Source organism: Spinacia oleracea, chromosome 5 (genome assembly GCF_020520425.1).
Source record: "Spinacia oleracea cultivar Varoflay chromosome 5, BTI_SOV_V1, whole genome shotgun sequence".
Lineage (NCBI taxonomy): Eukaryota > Viridiplantae > Streptophyta > Magnoliopsida > Caryophyllales > Amaranthaceae > Spinacia > Spinacia oleracea.
Window position 1 is genome coordinate 107,751,945 of NC_079491.1, and position 11,039 is coordinate 107,762,983.

The following is an 11,039-nucleotide window of genomic DNA, read 5'->3' on the forward strand; positions in this document are numbered from 1 at the left end:
TCCAATCATCGTTGAAATCCTAATTTTTGGACCCAAACATTTTCGAAACCAAAATGGAATAAATTTATATTATGGATAATAATAAATTTAAAACCCTAATTTCAAGATAACTCACTGAATTGAATGAACTGATTTAAATAACTATTTGCAGATTTTTTTTTCATTAATAATTGAATGCATTAATTGTATTAATTAATGAAATTATTGGTTATTAATTACAACTAATTACGGAAACTTGGAAACATACCTGGTTTAATTGCAACCTCCTTTTGCTTCCAACCACCACTTCACCCTCCTTAGAAGTTCTCATTACCGCCGCCTACCAATTTTTTGCCCAATCGCCTACTTATCCACGGTTAATTCATGACAAACACCATATACGAGGTGAGCCCAGATTCCACATTCGATGGCTTCAATCATACGTGGGTGAATTGTTCATCAATACGGATTTCAAACTTTTAAGAAGCTTATCCAGATCTGAAAGAAGCTCTCGGAAATATGGGGGAAGAAATTAAACAAAGTAGAAAATAAATATTACAAAAAATGAGTATAGAAATTATTTCACCAATTTTGCCGCCTACATTTTCATCAATGACATTGGCACAATTGGTGAAATTTTCACTCTCTCTCTACAATTTCACCTTAATTCATTGGCGCTAACATTTTTCCCCAATTTCCTTTTTCTTTTCTAACTATAATGACCCCACTTCTGATATTACTATTATTCTATTGCTAGTATACCATTTAAATGATATACCTAGTATACATAAAGACTTCCTCCTAACAAAGCGCTGAAAATAATTGAATGGATAATGGGAAGTACACGTAGACACAGTCTAAGCAAGTCCTCATCTCCTGGTTTATATTGAACCCCAATTCCATCTTTTACTCGCACACTATCTATTGTTACACATTAATCCACGCACTAAACTTCACTTAACTCAATTTAATTCAACATTTCAAAAAGAATAAAATAGAATAAAATAAAAATCTATAGATTGCATTTTATCATTTGTGTACCTCCATGCTCCAGCACCAGTAGCTTTTAGCCATAGATTCTCTCTCCTCCTTCCCTCTAAAAACCCAGAATTACTGGAATACGAAACCCATTTTCCAGTTTTGTAAAGCTTCAAAACGATTAACAATGGCGGCTAACCCTTTACTCTCTTCAAGCTTTCTTGGCAATGGCGTCTTATTTTACCCACCAACGCCTAAAACCACAAAACCCATTCTTCCTTCTTCTTCAAGAAGAAAGCAATTTATCATCACTCAATCCTTAATTCCCAATTCCCAAAACCCCAAATTTCTATCAAAATCAGCATTAACAGCCCTACTTTTATCCTCAACTCTCGCCTCACAGCAAGCTTTTGCTGCCGATAATCTCTCTCCTCCTCCGCAATCTCCCCAGGTAATTGAAGCTCAACCCACTAATCCCGGTCTCCCTAATTCTTCCCCCTTTTCGCAGAATTTAGTATTAAACGCTCCTAAACCTTCGGATCCGGACCTTCCAGAAGGTTCTCAGTGGAGGTACAGTGAGTTTTTGAATGCAGTTAAGAAGGGTAAGGTGGAAAGGGTGCGATTCAGTAAGGACGGTTCTGTTTTACAGTTGACTGCTGTTGATGGCAAGAGAGCTTCAGTTGTAGTTCCGAATGATCCTGATCTTATTGATATTTTGGCAATGAATGGTGTAGATATCTCTGTTTCTGAAGGGGAGGGTGGAAATGGGTTGTTTGGTTTTATTGGGAATTTGTTGTTTCCTTTATTGGCTTTTGCAGGACTATTTTTCTTGTTCCGCCGGGCTCAAGGCGGTCCCGGTGGCCCTGGAGGACTTGGCGGACCAATGGATTTTGGCCGGTCAAAGTCGAAATTCCAGGAGGTGCCGGAAACTGGTGTGTCATTTGCTGATGTTGCCGGTGCTGATCAAGCTAAGCTTGAGTTGCAGGAAGTTGTTGACTTTTTGAAAAACCCTGATAAGTACACTGCATTGGGGGCTAAAATTCCCAAGGGGTGTCTCCTTGTGGGGCCACCCGGAACTGGGAAGACGCTGTTGGCGAGGGCGGTGGCTGGGGAGGCCGGAACACCATTCTTTTCGTGTGCAGCTTCTGAGTTTGTGGAGCTGTTTGTTGGAGTGGGAGCTTCTAGAGTGAGGGATTTGTTTGAGAAGGCTAAGAGTAAGGCGCCTTGCATTGTCTTTATTGATGAGATTGATGCTGTTGGTAGGCAAAGAGGAGCAGGAATGGGAGGTGGAAATGATGAGAGGGAACAAACTATTAATCAGTTGTTGACTGAGATGGATGGGTTTTCTGGGAATTCTGGGGTCATTGTTTTGGCAGCCACTAATAGGCCTGATGTTCTTGATTCTGCTTTGTTGAGGCCTGGGAGGTTCGATCGTCAGGTGACCGTTGATCGGCCTGATGTTGCTGGGAGGGTTAAGATCCTTCAGGTATAATATTCAACTCTATTCAAGAATCAAGACTTGTTTACTTGCATGCTTTTCATTTCATATGCGACTTTAAATACATTGGTATAATTGGTTGTTACTTGTTTGTTAGTACTTAGTAGTATGTATGAATGTTGCAAGTCTAGGTTATTGATATTGTGCTAGTAGATTAGAATTATTGGAATTCTTCCTAACAACAAGTAAGTCTGAATATACGTTAATGGATATAAAATGGAGAATGTCATTTTTTGATTGTTATGTTATTGTGTGTATGTAAACATACAAGTACATGTATAGTGTCCTCGGTTTGACTACTGTTTTGTAAGATAGGGTATGAAATGTGTTTACAACTTGAGCAATCATCTTACTGTGGAAGTAAGGGCAACGTTGATTAACAACGGATCTTTCTATTTTGCCAGTTTGCTTGTACTTTTGTAAGTGTATTAGATGGAAAGCGAAGATTGACTAGTGACAATAGTATGTCTGAGTTTTACCTAGTGACATAATAATACCTTTCTGTGTGAACTACTGATTTGTTGAAATTGTTGGTGTTACAGGTACATTCTCGTGGAAAGGCACTAGCAAAGGACGTGGACTTTGATAAGGTTGCGAGGAGAACTCCTGGTTTTACTGGAGCAGACTTGCAGAATCTTATGAACGAAGCAGCAATCCTTGCAGCTAGGAGAGAACTCAAGGAAATAAGCAAAGACGAGATATCTGATGCTCTGGAGAGAATCATTGCTGGTCCAGAGAAGAAAAACGCAGTTGTTTCAGAGGAGAAAAAGCGTTTAGTAGCATATCATGGTGGGTTAAGATGATCAAGCCTAGTATAGTAAACTACTCGCCTGATAGTATTACTGGTCTATAGGTTGTGACTGTTTTAAGCTTTCCTTTTTTGTGCAGAGGCCGGCCATGCCTTAGTGGGTGCTCTCATGCCTGAATATGATCCTGTAGCCAAAATTTCAATCATTCCTCGTGGCCAAGCGGGTGGTCTTACATTCTTTGCCCCCAGTGAAGAAAGGCTAGAATCAGGCCTTTACAGCAGAAGCTATCTCGAAAATCAAATGGCTGTTGCTCTTGGTGGCAGGTCTGTCGTAGTGTCATTAATAGTAATTTTCACCATCTAACACGATCATTTAAGTCTTGGTGTTGACTCTGAATTTCCCTGTTGTTTTGCAGGGTAGCTGAAGAGGTAATATTTGGTGAAAACAATGTCACAACTGGTGCATCAAGTGACTTCATGCAAGTTTCACGGGTGGCCAGGCAGATGGTTGAAAGATTTGGGTTCAGCAAGAAAATTGGACAACTTGCTGTCGGTGGAGCTGGTGGAAACCCGTTCTTGGGCCAGCAGGTACCACATTATTGGATTGTTTTAACTCTTCAACTTGAGATTAGTTTTAACTTTCAACCGCGTAACAAAGAGTAAAACAATTGAATTTATGAAATATATTTGTCTATTTGTGTAAGGAACGCCTCCCCCTAAAAATGTTATGAATATATTTTACAGATGTCAAGTGCAAAAGACTATTCGATGGCAACTGCAGATATAGTTGATGGTGAAGTGAGAGAGTTGGTAGAGGTTGCATATAAAAGGGCAACAGAGATCATCAACACCCACATTGACATCCTCCACAAACTTGCTCAGCTTCTCATTGAGAAGGAGACTATTGATGGGGAAGAGTTCATGAGCTTGTTCATTGATGGTCAGGCTGAATTATATGTTTCTTAAGCCATCAATTCCTGTATTCTTGTACTAGTATATGATTCAACTACATTGGTTTCCATGATTGTACAAAACCTGATAGATAATACATACTGCATATTTTAAAAAAAGTGTACAAAAAAATTCGATGAGTGAACTGGCTCTCTCTGTCTTTAGCTTGTTCTTTGCTTTAAGGTTGTTTCACAAAGTTGGTTATGCGACATTCTTCAATACTTAGCTGGTAATCAATGACGGTAATGAGAATGAACTTAAGTGTAATTTGAAAATAGTTCTCAATAACATAGTAATGTCCATTGCAATGCAATTTATCCCGAGTTTTTCTTAATAAATGTTCAATGTCTACCCTCAAATGGAAACTGATGGTAATGAAGATTATGAGAAAAAAAAAAAAAAACTGTTTAATCCTATGCACATTCGTTTTATAAACAAAAACATAAACAAAAACTAAACATTGATCAAGGCAAGCACAAACTGTGATTCCCAAAATTGTGTTGTATTATAGTTTTGAAAATGTACATAATACAAGTAGAAGAAATTATTTTTATAATGAATTTGGATACTAAATAATGGCACCACAAGAAAATAAATACAACTCTCCCTCTCTATGGTACAGCATCAAAATGCAAGAGTAATACATACACCCCTCTGAACTATTAAGACTAAAACAAACGACAGAGAACCCATTATGAAAGAATTATACAATCAGCTTCCTTTCATACTGCGTTGTCGTTTCTCTTCTAATTGAGCAGCATCATTCAACATGTCGGCTGCATCTTTGTGCATGTCGAGTTTCGATAGAGCAACAGATTGCATGTAGAAAGCTGTTGACCAGTCCGGGTATACACATTGTGCCTGCATTGCATCTCTTAGAGCTGCATCGGGCTGGTCTGAGAACAAATAGCATAGACTTCGTCGAGCATAAACAGTTGGAGATACCATAGTTCCAACATCTATGAACTGCCCACACGAAATAACAGTTCAAACAGTGAGCTTCAGAGCTATTAGAAAACTTGTTGCTATACTACCCCATCCCAAAAAAGGCCTTACTTCTTTTGCTGAGCATTGCTAAAAAAAACCCAAATTTTCATTCTTGACTTATGGGAGAAGTTCCAATTTAGATATACGAAGTATTAGTCAAAAAAAGAGAGAGGCGACTCTTTTGATCAATAAACTTAAGAATCCGACTTTACTAACTAAACCTGAACATCATAAAATAGAAGAATCTTGATAGATTTATTAGGTCCTTACTTGCCCTACATGAAGTTCAATGCAACCAGTTTCCAATCCGGTAAAGAAGCAGAGTTCTGTATAAATGACTTCCTACATTCTACAGCTATTCTATTATTGATCACTAAGACCCTAGAATATGTGATTCTGCTTAATAGAGCTTGTTTTCAGCCCTCTTTTCCATTCTAGGGAGGGGAGCTGAGAAGGTTTTACACTTTTACATACCTGTGAATAGCAATCTATCGCAGTCTTAAAATCTTTATCACGGAATGCCAAATCACCACGTTTTCTTGCCTCCAGGATGTCTCTCATTTGTTGTGTCCACTCTTGAAAAGATAACTGAGCTCAACCAGAAAACTCGTTAATTTCAAGCAAGCGACGAAATCACACGAGTGAATAGCATATTATATAACAATTACCTCGTTAGTCCCTTCATCGTCTTTGTAGTGTGTTGAAACCAATATTTGATGGATAGCAGTGAGATCCAATCGAGAACAGGCATCTCCCATTGGAGAAAGTGGTTGTGGAGGCGTAGGAGGTACATCTTCAGGCTTTGGTATTCCCAACATCAGATAAGATGGAACCTAAAACCAGCATATAAATTACTTCCAAGGAAACATATAATTTCTTCAACATTCATCACCTATTCCCCTCACCTTATCCCCATTTCCCCTGGAGCGTACAAAATCCCACAAGATATTTGACAGGAAATGTTATTTACTACAGATTACTGTACACTCCAAAACAATTACAGCATGAACTTGACCCTAGTAACAAAAGATAGACCGAACAAGAAATTGGAGAATAAAACAAAAGGTATCCAAATTTAGGGATGACATTAGACTGGGGCGGGGAGGGTCTCCCTCATACACATAGGAGTTTAAACTTCAAACCATGTTAAATTAATCAATGCTTTTATAGTTGTTCATTATTTGGAATATGGAAGAATATAAAAGTAAGACTTTTTCATCAATACTGGTAAGAGTGTAAGACTAGCAGAGGAATACATCCCTAAGCTAATAGGATCTTTTGCCGATCTGATGAACAGTAAAATAGATTAATGAACAGAAAAGGTGGATCTATCTAAAAGTAGTGGAAGTAATTCAAGTGATCATAAACCAAGAGATATAACTAATAGTTCAGGAATTTCGTAAAAGTCCCCACATGGTTTCATGGCCTAGAAGACCTAATGAATTGTCCCTTGTCTCGAATCGGAGATGAGATGATTTTTGTATGAATTATATACCCCTAATTTCTAAAAACAGAAAGCAACATATAAGAAAATCAAATTCAAGGGAAAATGTCCTTCCCAATCCCAATACATTGGTTTCATGGCTTCACACTACTCATAATTTCATATTAGTCTCATTATGCAGAGAGGTACCCGTATCAATAAGTTTAGAGTCTTCAGAAGCCAAAACATACATGCAGTGAAGCAGAAATTGATACCACAGTAGAACATATAAAGCAGAACAGCATTAAAACAAATCTGGACAGAATAGCAATAGGAGACTTACATCGGCTTTATTCTGCAGCAGAGCAAGTGTTGTAACTAGGTCTTTGACACTTGGCCGCTCTCTTGGCTCGTACTGCAAGCACTGCGAGGCAAGATTAAAAACAGCCGTTGCCTCTTCACCAGAGAAGTTGCCTTCCAAATGTGAATCCATTAGAACAAGAATGTTTTTGCCTCGTATCATGTCAAGAGCCTGCGGAACACAAAAAACTTAGCAACTCTGAAAGCATTGCATCGTGTAGTGTATGCAGCAAAATGCAGTCCAACGATAATCAATAAAGAGAACTCACATGACTTGGAGGAATATGCTTGCCACTAAGAAGGTCCAAAAGGACTGTTCCGAAACTGAAGATTACACTTTCTGGAGTAACTCTTCCTGTATGAACGTGAAAGTATGTTGTCAGTGCAGGTGACGTAGACAGAATAGTAAGGTACAATGCTGGTAATCCACAATGCTTTCAACAAGGTTCACTCTAAACGCAAGCACATTATGTTTTTGAAAAAAACCATTTACTTCATATCAAACAAGAATAGGATAATCATATTGCCATGATACTCTGTGACGGGGAAAATTCAAATCTCATTCTAAGTTTTTCATAATTTTCAATATAATTTCCTCAACTGATCAAGCCCTAGAGTTCATCCCAAGAACATCACAACTTCACACGCATAGAACCTAATTCATTTGACCAAATACAAACTAAAAATGCCACACCCCCCCCCCCCCCCCCACCCCCCAAAAATATATATATATATATATATATATATATATATATATATATATATATATATATATATATATATGAATCAATCTGAAAGAGAGTTCTGCTAAACCTATCAATCTATGATAGGTAAACAAACAAGATGATCTAAGACTAACAAAATAGTGGATACCATTTCTTAGATACTCTGGTGGTGTGTATGCAAGATTTGTGCTATAACTTTTTCCATCTCTGCTGTTTTTCATCAGACCAAAACAAGACAATCTTGGATCACCATTCTGCCAAAAATGACAGTGGTTAACATCCAAAACAGTAAAAAACAACAGTTCATAAACTATTATGTCATAGCTTTTCAGGTTATACCAAGCTATACTCTATGCACAATAATGAACAGATTACACATTAGAAAGAAAACCCAATAAAATTAAAATATTGAGACTAGAAACAAAACATAATAAAGATTAACCAATAGAATGAATGCGCAGTGCGATTAATAAAGATGATCGATTGATATCGCATTTACCATTTAATTAGGACAATTTGCAATGAAAAATAGTAATCCACATTTTCATTTTCGAGTCAAATTTATTAATTTTGACCATTAGTTCGCGAAAATATATCAGTTGCAATACACACATACTCTCACTAGATTCATTTTCGATAATAGTTACTTCCTCTGTTCTTTTTTAGATGACAAAATTAGTTAAGCACGTTTTCCAATGCACGATTTCAAACATTAATATTTTTAATTACGGATAAGAAAAAATTATAAAAACTTGATATTTAAAAAATAGTTATTGAGACGAATCTAATAAGACCCCACACGACTATATTTTTTCTTAAGTATAAATCGCAAAAGGAAGTCAAAGGAGTTTGTCTGAATAGTGTCTAAAACTCAATTGTGTCATGTAAATGACAACGGAGAAAGTATATGTTTTACTTTTAGGTCGTAATCAACAATAATAGTCAAAGTTCCTAACCAAAAAAAGGTTAGTCTGAGGGAGTATTATCCAATACCTCATCAAAGAGAACCCTGTATGCATTTAAATCATGATAAAGTGGGCGACCTTCAATGCTGCAATACTCCAGTGCTTCAGCAATATATAAAGCAACTCTCAATCGCATCGCCCACTCAGGAGTTTGGTTCTCCCCTACAAAGAATACCAATTTCATGAGACCAAGATCATTAAGGTTGTAAAGTCCTTAAAATTTTCACCTCAACAAGTGAAAACATTGTAAACTGACTGGAGGGGAAATTAATTCAATTCGAAGTAATGAGAGAAACCCACGATGAATTCCCTTCTTTGAAAATTATTGGACTTTTAACCCTGATTGACATTCAACAATGTTAACTCTGACGCACGCAATGATGAAGCAGAACTTTGACTGGCAAAGTAAACAAAGCTCAAGGCTCTCCACTATCACACTATGGCATTAACCCTATGATTCAAACCAATCATGTACTCCCTCCATCCCACTTATATAGACCACTTTTCTATTTTGGGATGTCCCGATTCCCAAACTGATGGGCTAGTTTTCATATTTAATAAGGTAAATTATGAATTTTCCCATAAATTTCTTACTTTTTTATTTTAATCTGATCCATATTATCACAATAAGATGGCTGTTCTCAATAATTGTACTAAATTACCAAGGACAATTAAGGCAGTAAAAATAAATTCATAAAAATGGCCTCTAACCGAATGTTGCAAATCAAAGTAGGACGGAGGAAGTACAAGATACCCAAAATACAAGTAACTATCACATCCCTTTTCACACATGCATAGCAATCTTTTAGTGTTATCTAAGCTTAAATTAGAAACAATCCCCAATAGAAAAAACCCTAAAATAGATCAAAACCCCAATTCAAAAATAAATACACATTTCCCTATTCCACATTTCATTTGAAGAGAAAAATAACGTTTCCTTAATAATCAATCACATGATCAACACACAGTAAAACACATTTACCAAAATTAAACTCAGCCAAGATTACCAAAAAGAAAGGGGAAAAAAGCAGCAAAAGACAAAAATAGAAATAATTAAGCAACTTCCTTACAATGGAAGAGATGTTTAGCAAGAGTATCATTAGGCATAAATTCCGCAACCAACAACCTCTCATCCCCATCACAACAATACCCTATCAAATTCGCCACTTTCTTGTGCCTCAATCTCCCAACTCCTTTTGCTTCTTCCTGCAAACAAATAAAATTAAAAATAATCAAAATTCAAATTCAACAAAAAATTAAAACTAATTAAATCAAAAATCCAAAAAATTAAAAATCAAATAATTACAGCAAATTGTTTGGGGTCAGGCCAAGCAAGCTTAGAAAACTTTTTAACGGCGATCAAGCGGCGGTTCTGGAGGCGACCACGATACACAACATTAGGCGCCTTTTCGCCACCTTCGGAAACAATCGATTTCGAGCTGAAGTTGTCGGTGGCCGTCTTTAACTCCGCCAACGAAAACTCCGAGAATCCCGGCGAAACACCGTCGCCGACAGCGGCGGAACCTCCGTTTCCACCGTTGGCGTGGTTAAGGGGTTGTTTGGATGGGCCCAATGTTGATTGAAAACACCCCATTAAATCAATAAAAAATGGATAAGTATTAACTTCACCACCAAACAAGGCTTAAAGCTTAGCTAGTAAATTAGTATACTTCTACTTAGGTTGGTGGGAAAAGAAAAAAAGTTGGAAAGAGTTGACAAAAAATTCTCTTTGTTTTTTAAAAAGTCAAGAATTCTTCTTTTCTTTGATAGTCAATTGAGAGAGAAAGAGAGATCTGAGTTTTTCTGGAGTTGAAACGAGTTTAGAGAACAAGGCACTTGTAATAAGCTTAAGCTGAGCTGGTTTTGTTGTTCTTCTCTCCTCCGTTGACGAAGAGAGACTTTAAACTACTCCCCCGTTCCTAAGCTAAGATACTAATTCCATCTTAATTATATGCAATTACATCTTCATTTTTTAAATGTTTTTCCCATTTTCCTTTAAGTTGACTCAAAATGATCTTCTCACTTCTTTTTTATCCTTTTTAATTTACTATTTAAAATTTAAACCTTGTAATTATATTGGTTTATCAATAACAGACATTGTAATCTCATCGGTTGATTTAAGTTCGAATGAATTAATAAATTTGCATTTTTAGGGATTAAATCCTATTGGCTCACAACCCTTACCGTTATTTTATTTTCTTGTAAAAATGGAATAAAAAGGAAAATTTTCGCATAAAAGTACAACAATTATAGTTAATTTTATAATGTTCATTTCTCCTTAATAACCGCGTAAAATGACAAATGAGCAAAACATTTAGGGGCAGAGGGAGTACGTATTAGTAAAACTTTTAAAAACCATATTACTCAAATATTATTTGACTGTTATGGAGTATACATTAGTAAGAAATTTTGGTTAAATTTAATG

The 11,039-nt window shown here is 36.6% G+C and overlaps 2 protein-coding genes across 2 annotated transcripts; one reads left to right on the forward strand and one right to left on the reverse strand.

Annotated features, from left to right (window-relative positions):
* Positions 1-896: 896 nt before the first annotated feature.
* Positions 897-4,299, forward strand: LOC110789390 (ATP-dependent zinc metalloprotease FTSH, chloroplastic). The gene is made up of 5 exons (XM_021994048.2): positions 897-2,443; positions 2,998-3,244; positions 3,344-3,527; positions 3,620-3,791; positions 3,948-4,299. The coding sequence occupies exons 1-5, from the start codon at positions 1,145-1,147 to the stop codon at positions 4,167-4,169; spliced, it is 2,124 nt and encodes a 707-aa protein (XP_021849740.1). The 5' UTR covers positions 897-1,144; the 3' UTR covers positions 4,170-4,299.
* A 341-nt stretch (positions 4,300-4,640) lies between these two features.
* On the reverse strand, positions 4,641-10,525 carry LOC110789389 (serine/threonine-protein kinase BSK1). Its single transcript, XM_021994047.2, has 9 exons — positions 9,921-10,525; positions 9,685-9,820; positions 8,643-8,776; positions 7,798-7,903; positions 7,194-7,279; positions 6,908-7,096; positions 5,810-5,974; positions 5,616-5,729; positions 4,641-5,120 (listed from the first exon to the last, which is right to left on the reverse strand). The coding sequence occupies exons 1-9, from the start codon at positions 10,206-10,208 to the stop codon at positions 4,866-4,868; spliced, it is 1,473 nt and encodes a 490-aa protein (XP_021849739.1). The 5' UTR covers positions 10,209-10,525; the 3' UTR covers positions 4,641-4,865.
* Positions 10,526-11,039: the final 514 nt, after the last annotated feature.

Coding starts and splice junctions, on each gene's coding strand:
- LOC110789390 (XM_021994048.2), top strand. CDS start 1,145: ATGGCGGCTAACCCTTTACTCTCTTCAAGCTTTCTTGGCAATGGCGTC. Junction 2,444..2,997: donor GGAGGGTTAAGATCCTTCAG/GTATAATATTCA, acceptor TTGGTGTTACAG/GTACATTCTCGTGGAAAGGC. Junction 3,528..3,619: donor GCTGTTGCTCTTGGTGGCAG/GTCTGTCGTAGT, acceptor GTTGTTTTGCAG/GGTAGCTGAAGAGGTAATAT.
- LOC110789389 (XM_021994047.2), bottom strand. CDS start 10,208: ATGGGGTGTTTTCAATCAACATTGGGCCCATCCAAACAACCCCTTAAC. Junction 9,821..9,920: donor CTGACCCCAAACAATTTGCT/GTAATTATTTGA, acceptor ATTTGTTTGCAG/GAAGAAGCAAAAGGAGTTGG. Junction 5,975..6,907: donor TGCTGCAGAATAAAGCCGAT/GTAAGTCTCCTA, acceptor TGCTGGTTTTAG/GTTCCATCTTATCTGATGTT.